Source organism: Synchiropus splendidus, chromosome 15 (assembly GCF_027744825.2).
Source record: "Synchiropus splendidus isolate RoL2022-P1 chromosome 15, RoL_Sspl_1.0, whole genome shotgun sequence".
NCBI lineage: Eukaryota > Metazoa > Chordata > Actinopteri > Syngnathiformes > Callionymidae > Synchiropus > Synchiropus splendidus.
Genome location: NC_071348.1, coordinates 2,340,579 through 2,351,825, shown reverse-complemented (window position 1 = coordinate 2,351,825; position 11,247 = coordinate 2,340,579). Strand labels below are relative to the sequence as shown.

Below are 11,247 nucleotides of genomic sequence, written 5' to 3'. Positions count from 1 at the left end.
GCGTCGCTTTGGCCGGGTCACGTGACATGCGCCTGTGACGCCACAGAGATGTAAACGCTCCGACCGCTGTCCTGTCCATCAGAGGGGCGCTGAAGAACTTGCTCACTCGCTGAGGTAGGAAGAGCCGCGTCTCCAGAGAAGTCGTTCATGTGCGGCGCAGGTGTTTCACTTGACATGTGTGCGCCTGAATTAGGCAAACGTACGTTCGGGCTTAGGGTGAATAATAAAGCTGTATTGACGTCACAACATAGTTCTGTCATTTTCTCTCAGGACCATGAGGAGCGCGACAGAACAGTCGTTGTTGTTGCTGTTGCAGTATCAGGAATTTCGCTCCTCATTATCAGAGAGGTGAAACAGCTGCTAATTTTCTTGAGCGGTTTAGTCAGAAAGGATTGTTTTCACTGCGCCTCAGATTCTGAGATGGAGATCAGTGAGAAAGTGACAGCTCACATTTACTTTAGGATCTTTGGTTCACTGATTTCATTTTTTGTCATTTAGGAAAATGAAGACCCAGAGCTCAGCATCGCCTTCTGGCAGGTGAGACTCCTTCTGTAATGTCGATACCGACTTTCAAAGTTAAATACTAACACTGTTTAAAGATGCCATTTCGTTTCTCTCCAATTGCTTTATTGTGGGTTGTTTGGAGTTGTTACAGGGCAAAGTAGAAGGCTGTTTCAAGTGTCTGGACAGCTGGTCTCCTGCCAAATGAAAGAGCTGACAGACTCCAATGTCAGCATTGTTCCTTTAATGCTTCATGCAATGGTCAAAATGAAGCTCCAAGTTACACATTTAAACACTAAACTTTGACCAGTAGTCCAACATCTTCTATTTCCCAGGAGAAAAGCCTGGTCTGAGTGAGCTCACCGTTTACAGCACGGTTGGCTCCATTTCCAAGTTTCAAGAAGTGCGTCCCCCTCAGATGAAGACGCCACTGAGCCATGACCCACTTGCTGTAGGGTCAATAATTACAGAGTTGTTTTCACAAGAGTAAATAGGTGAGAGATCCAAGTCAGGCACTCAGTACAGATGCAGGACTTCAGCTCTAGTAGGTGGTTCACTGTTGGCTCATGTAGCTGCGGAGTTTGTGGTGCGTTTGACCTGGTTCTCAGCAGAAATGCAGGGGTGTCTCGGGATGGCAGGACCGACACTTTCCGGCTGCCAAAAGACTGAAGAGCCGAGGTGCTGGTGAAACATCTGCTGGTGCGGTGAGGGAACAATAGCCCAACACCTGACTCAGCAGTGAACCTTCATGAAGCTCTCAGACAGAACAACAAAGACCTGCCCAGAGCAGATCTGCACAGATGGAACCGGACAGAGTGACCTCAACTGAAGGAGGACATCAGGACTGAGTTGAAGATAAAGCCCTGACTGCTTGCTCTCCTTCTGTAGGGCGGTTTGCCTGCAGAACCCTCACCTGGAGGCTCTGGAAGAAGACATCCTCTACCACCTGAGTCTGGGCTCCAAATCTCACAACCTGACAGAGATGTTTGGCGACATCAAGGTAAATGTTGTGTTTATTTCTCATCATAGTCAATTCACCGCTGTTGTTCTGGCTGCAGTTTGTGTGTGTTGGTGGGAGCACCCTGCGGATGAAGGCCTTCATTGAGTACATTGCGGCGGAGCTGGGAATAGAAGAGCCGAACTCGGAGTTTCCCAACATCTGCGCCGGGACTGACCGCTATGTCATGTACAAAGCTGGCCCGGTGCTGTCAGTCAGCGTGAGTCCAGTGCACCTTCCCGCCTGTGCCCAGTTGGGACTGACTGTCCTGGAGTGTTGCAGCATGGCATCGGCGCCCCGTCCGCGTCCGTCCTGCTGCATGAGCTCATCAAGCTCCTGCACCACGCCGGCTGCACCGACGTCACGGTCATACGTCTGGGCACGTCTGGAGGCTTAGGTGACGTGTCATTATCCGCTCAGGAGGCGGAGACTGGCTCAGTTAATTTCACATTCTGTTTCTCTGCTGGACCAGCAGGGATGGAGCCTGGCACTGTGGTTGTGACTCGGCGTGCTGTGGACCCCACCTTCCAGCCCAGGTTCCAGCAGGTGATCCTGGGGAAGACAGTGACCTACGACTCGTCACTGGACCTGGACCTGGCTGAGGAGCTCCTGCACTGCAGCCAGGAGCTCAGCCAGTTCCGCACGGTGCTGGGTGACACCCTGTGCACCGACGACTTCTACGAAGGTGCCCAGACACGTCTCGTGTGCTTTTGGGGTTTTTTGACAGCGAATGACCACCCCCCCAGGTCAAGGCCGGCTGGACGGTGCCTTCTGTCCTTTCACGGAGCAGGACAAGCAGGAGTACCTGCGCAGTGCCCGGGAGGCGGGTGTCTGCAACATGGAGATGGAATCTAGTGTTTTTGCCGCCATGTGCAGACGCAGCGGCCTCAGAGGTGAGTGTGGCATCTGGAGCTTCCCAGTTGGTTTGCAGTCTGACCGTGAGCCTGTCTCCATCCAGCCGCTGTGGTCTGTGTCACCTTGCTGGACCGGCTGAAGGGGGACCAGGTCACCAGCTCCCACCAAGTCCTGCAAGGTTACCAGCTGCGCCCCCAGCAGCTCATCTGTCACTACATCAAGAAGCGGCTGAAGAGCAACGCGGCTCAGGACGAGGTGGCGCCGTCCTGACCGCCCAGGATAGCTAGCAGGCCCAGAGCCCTCAAAGTGTACCAGTGTCCCACTTACCGAACCATGAATGAAGCTCAAATCTGCCAAACTTTTAAAACTAAAACAGAGCAAGGAGACCAATGGAGCATCTCTCTCTAATTGCCAGCAGCAACGTGGAGGAGGAAGATCTAAAGCTTCACCAGAAAACCTGCCTCTGTGCTGCTGGAGGTGTTGAAAGTCCATGTGAGCTGATGTTTATGAACCTTTCGTCATTAAAGCAACACATGATTTGAGTGACTTTGTTCTGAGTCTCCTGCCGCTGCAGAGCAGCCCGGGTCCGAGGGTTTGTCCCTGGCCAAGGGATGCAGGGGCCGTCGCACAGTGGCGCGTCACGGGGCCGGGAGGAGGGCCGGTTTGCGCGCTCCCGTGCGCGCACCCCTCCTGTCTGGCATCCGGTCCAGCCCCGCTCTGTCCGCTGACTCAGTGCCTTAGCAGCATCACGTCTCACCTGGACGGAGAAGCGAACCTTCCGCGGAGAAGCAGCAGCCATGAACACGGCGAGCGGTGAGTGGAAGCGCGAAGGGCAGCCACGAGTGGGTGATGAAGATGAGGAGGAGCAGGATGCAGCGTTGTGCCGCAGCAGCTGCTAGAAAGGTTCCAGTTCTTGAACTGAAATCCGTCTGTCGTTTGTACTTTGAAAGGAACCCGCTTTTGAACAGTCGTCGTCAGACGTTAGACCTTCATCCTCCTCACCGTCGCCGTGGTCTTGAAGCGCGTTAGTCACGTTACGGACGCCTTTAAAACAAGAACCACCCGAGTCGGGTTCCATCTCGGCCCACCTGCGGTTCAGGCTCCGGCATGCAGCATAATGCAGACGGCCCCGCCCAAGATGCGGAGCGGGCGCGGCGCAGAAACCGCGTCGCTTCAGAAAGTGCCGTGACAGAGTCCTCGCCGCGACAGCGGTGGGAACCTGCCGAGCTTTGCGGACCTGACGCTCTGGCCCCAGCAGGCCCGCTGCAGTCGGCGAGCGTCATGACCTGCAACCTTGTCATCGGGACCCAAGCTGAGCTGCAAACGTGGTTCTGGAGAGCCAGGTTTGGGTCACCATGTGGAGCTTGCATCACAGATCTGTCTCCAAACATCTGCTCAGTGAATACTTGATCACTTTGTGAGGTCAAGTGACTTCCCTGATGTCGTCAGAATTATTGTGTTTATTCCTGGTGTGACACAGCACTGATGGAAATGTAAATCATGCCCAGGTAACTGAGATGAATAAGAACTTCAGAAGCATCAGTTTTGCTGTCGTGAGTTTGACACTCTGGCGTCCACAGTCAAGAGTCGTAGCTGTGGGAGACCTCCTGCTATTAAGTGTTTTGTAATGGCACCACAGACACACAATGAAGCACCTTCTGAAGAGGTTTTCTTGTTTTGCCAGCGTACAAGGAGAAGATGAAGGAGCTGTCAGTCATCTCCCTCATCTGCTCGTGCTTCTACCCGGAGACACGTAACAAGCTGGCGCCCGACTTGGAAGGTAGGGCCCTGGTCAGCCAGTCATGCAGCTCATTGATGAGACTGTTTCACGTACCAGACATGGAGGTGAAGCCCATAAACAAGCGCGCCTCGGGCCAGGCCTTCGAGGTCATCCTGAAGCCGCTGTCCCCACTGTCCGACGTCGCCCACAGCCTGCCCTCACCCCCAAAGAGGGACATCTCACTTGATGACATCGAGAAGAAACTGGAGGCTGCTGAAGAACGGAGAAAGGTTGGGCTCTTGCTGATGCCTGTCTACATGAATTTTCATTGGATTTGAAAGTGAATGGTTGCTGTGGGCTGCCGTTAGTTCCAGGAGTCGCAGGTGCTGCGTACCCTGCAGGAAAAGAGGGAGCACGAGAGGGATGTGCTGCTGAAGGCCATGGAGGAAAACAGCAACTTCAGCAGGATGGCTGAGGAGAAGCTGCAGCTGAAGATGGAGCAGAACAAGGAGAACCGCCAGGCACTTCTGGCCGCCATGATAGAGCGCCTCCAGGAGAAGGTAGGCAGGGTGTCGTCCGCCCGAAAGGTGGAGTGTGATATGCAGGGATCGCAACTGTGTCTCTGTCGCCCAGGAGAGACACGCAGCTGTGGTGCGGCGGAACAAAGAGCTGCGGGAGTAGCGGGGAGCAACCGCCACGCACACCAGTCCTGACTCTCATTCATCCATCCACCACCCTCCCCGACATCCCACCGCTCTGTCCCTTGATAGAACCGACCCCGGAGGACCCACTGCTCACAACACACCACAAACTATCAGTATTACACACTTTCATCTCACTCTGGAGAGCTCCAGCCATGAAATGGGAAATGCAAGAATCTGTCTATCTATCTATCTATCTATCTGTCATTTAATTTCTCCAGACTTTGGTGTCGGAATGAAACGTGGGCCACCTGCTGATCCTTCAGAATTGGCTCCAAAAGCAGCCTCGGCTTCAGAACTCTGTGCTGGGTTCCCGGGAGAAGGTGGACACGCTCACAGATGATCCTCGGATCCCATTGAATCCACGGTTACGAGCTGAACTGGTGTGTTTGGAATCATATTTTGAACCAGTACCGTGCATTACCATGTCTTGGATGGTAGGTTGCGCTGTTGTGCCGACTTTCCGGCGGAAAAGCAAATTAGGCCTGGGTCTGCTCTCAGAGGGAATTGAACCGAGGACCATCGAAACCTGCCCGCGTCCTCTGCTGCTTGTGTTTCCCCTCTTCATATATTTCTCTGTGAAAGCTTTGCTGAATAAAGGTTTGGGGGTCTGAGAACATGTCATGTGACCTGATTGTGACCTGTCAAAGGTCAGTCCTGAATCCGCACAAGTCAGTGCTGTTGATCGAATAAGACCTTTCAGCAAGCCACTCGCTAACATTCTAAGCAGCACCAAAGAATATGTTTTTCCATATTTTTGATTTACTAAGCTAATAATCATGTCATAATCCATTTGTTGTTGAAAATCTGTCGAGTCAAGATATCCAGACAGCGAGGACTCCAGGATTTAAGGCACGATTGCGGGTGAAATGCAGAGATAATTCGCGGAACTTTCAGAGGACTTTTGTAAAGTTCGTTCCACCACTAGATGGCGGTGTAAACTATGACGTTCTGTCCGTCAGAAGTCGTGTTAGGTGATCGCCGGTGACGGCGCCTGGTGTGCTGAGGGTTTCTCTGGTTATGAGCGGCTTCTTGTCCTGTATTTCTGTCTCTCATTTGCCACCGCGGGATAGCTTCCATTAAGATGTCCGACAGGCAGTGCAGAGCGTCGGTCTCAGCACCTGGGAGGCCCTGGTGTCCTCATCCTGTTCACACTATTGTCTCCAATTCAGAGCAAGCCAAGCTGCAGAGGTCAGGCCAACATTGTACAGGATTTCCTCTGGCTCTTAATGATTTCCTGGGTATTCAGCAGGGAAACAATGTTCCTGGATTCAGTGACCCGCCTGGCAGACTGTCTGTCAGTGAGGGAGCCTCGGGGCGCAGCGGCGTGTCGTCACGGCAGCGCACACACACACAAGCTCATTCTTTCAACACACACACTGACTTGATTCTCTCTTCACACACACACTCTACTCCATTTATTGGTCCAAAAATAGCGCAGACATTTCTCAGCAACGTTCATTGACCTGACAGAGCCACATGCGTCTGTGGCCAACCAACAGAGCAAGGACGACCTCTAACTGGTGCTCAACAACATCCAGTCCTCCAGCTGGGGACAGTGCATGTTAGCATTGCGTCAACAGGGTGAAATAGTTCAGAGGAAAAACCAGTCCACTTTCTCCACCTGTGCTCTCAGCACAGCTCAGCTGTTGCCCCAGTCCAGCTGTCGTCCTCAGAAAGCCCCGATCTCCGTGCCCCAAGGTCTGTACGGCTTGGCGGCGGTGGAGGAAGGGCTGGCAGTGGCGAGGGCCGCCGGGGAGGCAAGAGGGAAGGCACCAAAGGACAGGGGGAAGGCCGACAGCACGGCGAGGGAGGAGGGCCGCGGGGGCGACGGCTTAGAGGCACTGAGCCGAGACGTCCCGGACGTGTCCGTGGAAGAGGGCGACGTGGAAGACGGCACACCAGGTATCCTGCCCTGGGGACGCCGCAGCAGGAGGGGGGCACTGTAGGCAGAGCCCCAGGCCAAGTGCTCCAGTCCCGTCTGCACCTCCCTCTGCGTAGCACAGTGGCTCAGGTGGGACACCAGGCGGAGACGCAGGGGGTCTGTGCTGTCCCGACCCTCCACCAGGCTCAGGAAGCGCGCGGTCTCTGCCAGACACTCCCGGAAGCCCAGACTGCGGTAATCCTGGGCCAGAGCTGGAGCCTCAAAATACCCTGCAGAGACGAGGTATTTTGAGTTTGACCAACCACCACACACTTCCCAATCCTGCCACACACCTTTGCCTCCAGACGCATGAAGCATCTTCAAGTGGTCCACGGTCATCTGCAGGATTTCGGCTTTCTCCAGCTTGGCCGCCCCCTGCTGACAGACCCGACCATGACACACGTTTCTCGCGTTTTGCCCAAAGCACCAAACGATCCGAAGTGCACCTGTTTCTCGAAAGCACTCGGCACCAGTCTCCGCAGCTCCGAGAGGCTGTGGTTGATGCGGTCTCGTCTTCTTTTCTCGATGATCTATGTGAAATGGAAGCGCTTAGTCGCTCTCGAGAGACAAAACAGCAGAAGCAGCGACTCACCCCTCTGCGTCGCTTCCTGGCTTGAACTTGACGAGTTGTGGAGTGCGACATGGAGCCATGAGGATCGAGCTGGCTGGAAAGCACATCGCGTATGACGTCACTCTGGCGCTATCACATTCACACCAGTCATGCATTGCAGCTAACCCGTTTTCGTCGCCACTGTCCTTCTCAACTTGGATGTTGTCCAGGTCCAGGTCGCTCTCAGACGAGCTGTAGTTGCGACTTCTCTTCATGTTGCTCCTTCAGCTGATCCTCTCCGCGCGCGCAGCTCGCTGTGTCCACACCACCGCGCTTCCCACGCTATTTACACTGCGGTGGGCGGGGCTCCACGCAGCCTCGACGAATTGAAACCGGGATTGCACTTGATTGATGCTTTGATGCTGGAAGTTCCGCAACGCTTTGCAACTCGACAAGAAACTGGTGGATAAAGCGGATATTCAAAGCATCCGCCATCTAAAACACTCCAAGGAGGGTTGTGCTTGACCCAGATGATGGAAAGTGGGTTTCTGTTTGGAGCTAGCTTGTTAGCAAAGCTGTGTGTGGGTTTTTGTCCACTCATGTAACTACTGGGACAACTGTGTTTCCTGCTTTGACAACATGCCACTGAGCAGTGGAGCCCTTTACTTTACTTTTTTCTTAGTATATGACCAATTTCTTGGTGCAAAAATGTATCCTCGAGCTTGAGCTTTGTTCGGTTAGAGTGGACACCACAGCTGCTGGAGCTGGTTGTAGTGGTCTGGCTGTGCTGTGAAAGGATGCAGTGCTGCTCGCGAGCACACCACAGTCAATTGGCTGAGAAGCTCATTGAAGGACCTGCTGGTATCAAGAGGCAACCACTGACCTCGCAGTGAAGAAATGCCAACATGACTGAGGCTTTCTCTTCCTTAGCCATGAGTACAGTTGAGGAGGAGACATTCTTCCTAAAGAAGTGCTTGTGTTTTGGGGGACGTTTCTGCTGCAACAGAGTTTGTGTGTTTGGTTTGGGTCCCCTGAGGTCCTCAGGTTGTCTGTGTGGGCTCTAACCGGTGAATAGCTTCCCTGCTGAGTTGTCACTCTGCGTGCAACAGGACGCGTCCTCCTTCCTCTGTGCTGCGGCGCAGGACACTGGGCCTGGGACTCCAGTGTGTTGTTCATCGTTGTGGTCAGCTGTGTGGGTCCACCACGGCACCGCTCAGCCGAGGGAGCGTTGCCAGGCTCACCCTGGAAACAGGTCAAGCGCTGGGTGCGGGCACCACTTCCCAGGGAGCCGTTCATCCACAGGAGCAGCCAGTGAGAAGAGAACACTCACAGAGGAGGCAGCAGTTGTGCGGCCATTTCAGGATCAGCCTCAGTTATGAGCTCAATCACTTGCCTCAATGTTGGCTGACACCAGCCCACTTTTGCTTTTTACTGTTGGTGCGAGTGACTGACATGAGTGAGCAAAGTGCCGTCAGCTCTAATTCATTTATTGTATTTATGTCCTTCATTCTGCCGCACTTCTGGAGAAGCTTTATTTGAGCGTCTTTATTGTTCCCAAAAAGGAGCTGTGATGTGTCAGGGAGGGTGTCCTGAGCTCACTGAGTTTCTGCGGCAGCGTCCCACAACCCACGGCCCCCGCCTCACTACTGTCAGCACAATTATTCAAACTGTCACTGACTTCATCCATTTCTCCAGCCAAACTCCATCAAGGTCCATTTACTGATGGCACCATCCCAGGCCTCCAGAGTTCTGCTTCCCAAATACTGACTGCATCAATAGCAAAATTAAGTGCTGTCTCATGATTTGATCTGCTTCCTCACTGGTAGAGTAGCTAGACAAGCTCAGCTTCCATCATCTGAAGCCTCCAACAGGCTGTTGAGCAGTGAAGTAATATGCTACAAACATGCATTTTCCCAGACTTGGTGTCTTGCATGGAAAACAGCAGCCTTTTTATCCCTTGTCGTGTCATCAGTGGAAGCCTGGCAGGTCTGTCGCCAGGGTCCGTGTTGTGGCGGGGGACGGGCGGCTTCATGTGTGGACACTCCCTTCACACCTCAGTCTCAAGGCCCATTCTTTCAGACGTAACTGGCTCTTGTCTCTCAGAAGCCTGGGTATTTCACCTCCGGCCACCATCACGTGTCTCAGCTGTGGGACGAGCGAAACGTCCTCTTGATGTTCACGTGTCTCTGGATCAGAACCCAGTCAAACAGCATGGCTCCTGTGTGGAGCAGCTAATCTCCATCCAGTGCCGGGAAGCTCTGAGGTATAGGCCAGACTTTGTTTGAAACTGGCGTGTGCCCAGCTGCCTTCCTCCATCTTCCTTCAGGTTTCCCCTGGTGACTGTGTGTGTGTGTGTGTGTGTGTGTGTGTGTTCAGGAGGTGCTGTTTCCCACAGCCCTGATCTAATTCCGTGGTAACTCAATCTCCGTGTGAGCACTTCTCCCACCCGTCCACAGTCCCTCTGACTGGCTGGCGGAGTGTGTCTGACACCCCTCCGTCCTCCCCCCTCTGCCCACCGTCCCATCAGGACTGATTTACTAGGTCTTCTGCAGCGCCGCTCGCAGCCGTGCCTGCATCCTGTGTCCCCACATCTTCTAGCTGTCACTCAGCAACTGCTGACGCTGGCTTTCACTCTGCGCTGCGGTGATAAATGACGCCAGGCCCAGCGATGCCACCCGTGTGGCCAGTAAAGGCTGTGTCCGGGTGTGGGAAGCGTCGCGCAGCCTGCCACCACACAACAATGTTATCCTATGGTCCACAGCTTCCTGGCGGCCCCCCTGGTTGCAGCAGCACCCGGGACCACGCCGGGCCTGAGACTGTTGCTTCTCACCGACCCCCTCGCTCTCATTCTCTGCTTTCCTGCCTTTGTTGGCCTCCGTTCTCTGTGCGTCTTGTGATAGGTAAAACCAGAGAGGATGTGTTGACTTCCTCCTTTCTTTGTTTGGCTCCAGCTTTTTCAGGTCTCTCTCTCCTCTCATGTCGAGACGCTGGCAGTGCTGAGCGCCCACTGGCTTTTCCAGCATCACAGCTGCCACCACACCAATGTAGTGCCCAACGATGAGGCTTTTCATTCAAGATGTGGCAGAATTGCAACTCGGGAATTATAGTGAAAGTAATCCATGTAACTCCCTCGTTGTAAACGCAGACACAAATGGTTTTCCAGCAACTGATTTATTTGACGCTTATTCTCCAAATTCACCATGAAAACTAAACAGAAAAGTCAACACAAACAACACAAATACGACACAAACGGTTATATACACATGTATGTGAAAAGTTTGACACAAAAGAATACACTTTGGACAAATAACTCGTCGGCTGCACGCTACTTGAGGGAATCTCCAAAAGTCTCTCCTTGGACTGGTCGTGTTACCTGGACCTGCGCTTCGGAAATACACTCGACTTGACACCAGTGTAGCCCGGAATTGCAAATTTTGCCTCCTCATTTATGCCGTGACCACAAAACAACAAACTAAATCAAATAATATTTTTAAACTTAAATACTAAATGAGAACGATAAGAAAACTAAATAAGCAATGTATAATAATAATAATGACCACAGTTATAATCCATAGCCCACCTGCACTAACAGAGATGCCACGAAGGAAAGGTCGCTTCAGTCTTCAGCAATATTTCTCTGACTCCTGAACCTGCCGAGGCACACCTCTCCAGGTTTAAACTGTTGTATGTATTTGTTGCTTTTTTGTAAACCACACAAAATTCTTGTTGAAGAGCAATCTGCTTTCCCTGTAACTTGTCAACTGCAACAAAACAGTGCCTCCTGTTTCACTGTGGTTTAAAACCTGGCTGTGCTTCATGGGACTGAATGGTTGGTGCGATGTCACTGCCCTGGTGACACGCAGACCTGAGGTGCAGGGAGCATCAGCGTGTGGCTGACACCTGGGGTTCCAGTACAAACAGCCCCTCGTGACAGAATGTTCAGCGTCGACTGATGCAACTTAAACTGGAGTAGATGTTCCATACATTGTGAACCATGGT

The 11,247-nt window shown here is 53.0% G+C and overlaps 3 protein-coding genes across 5 annotated transcripts; 2 read left to right on the top strand and 1 right to left on the bottom strand.

Annotated features, from left to right (window-relative positions):
• Positions 1-76: 76 nt before the first annotated feature.
• upp1 (uridine phosphorylase 1) lies at positions 77-2,879 on the top strand. Of its 2 annotated transcripts, XM_053888097.1 has the most exons (9): positions 183-199; positions 271-348; positions 499-537; positions 1,390-1,501; positions 1,560-1,718; positions 1,781-1,895; positions 1,974-2,183; positions 2,245-2,391; positions 2,457-2,879. In XM_053888097.1, exons 2-9 carry the CDS (start codon positions 275-277, stop codon positions 2,621-2,623), a joined length of 1,023 nt encoding a protein of 340 aa, XP_053744072.1. In that variant the 5' UTR covers positions 183-199; positions 271-274; the 3' UTR covers positions 2,624-2,879. The 2 variants fall into 2 exon arrangements, with proteins under 2 accessions (XP_053744073.1, XP_053744072.1); XM_053888098.1 differs by lacking the exons at positions 183-199; positions 271-348 and adding an exon at positions 77-114 and having other exon boundaries at positions 2,457-2,878.
• Positions 2,880-3,007: 128 nt separating this feature from the next.
• On the top strand, positions 3,008-5,398 carry stmn2a (stathmin 2a). Its single transcript, XM_053888099.1, has 5 exons — positions 3,008-3,166; positions 4,038-4,133; positions 4,191-4,363; positions 4,442-4,633; positions 4,707-5,398. The coding sequence occupies exons 1-5, from the start codon at positions 3,151-3,153 to the stop codon at positions 4,752-4,754; spliced, it is 525 nt and encodes a 174-aa protein (XP_053744074.1). The 5' UTR covers positions 3,008-3,150; the 3' UTR covers positions 4,755-5,398.
• A 765-nt stretch (positions 5,399-6,163) lies between these two features.
• Positions 6,164-7,572, bottom strand: LOC128772165 (hairy/enhancer-of-split related with YRPW motif protein 1-like). Of its 2 annotated transcripts, none has more exons than XM_053888299.1 (5): positions 7,435-7,572; positions 7,291-7,363; positions 7,145-7,228; positions 6,992-7,076; positions 6,164-6,928 (listed from the first exon to the last, which is right to left on the bottom strand). In XM_053888299.1, exons 1-5 carry the CDS (start codon positions 7,521-7,523, stop codon positions 6,447-6,449), a joined length of 813 nt encoding a protein of 270 aa, XP_053744274.1. In that variant the 5' UTR covers positions 7,524-7,572; the 3' UTR covers positions 6,164-6,446. The 2 variants fall into 2 exon arrangements, with proteins under 2 accessions (XP_053744274.1, XP_053744275.1); XM_053888300.1 differs by having other exon boundaries at positions 6,992-7,073.
• Between the last annotated feature and the right edge of the window lie 3,675 nt (positions 7,573-11,247).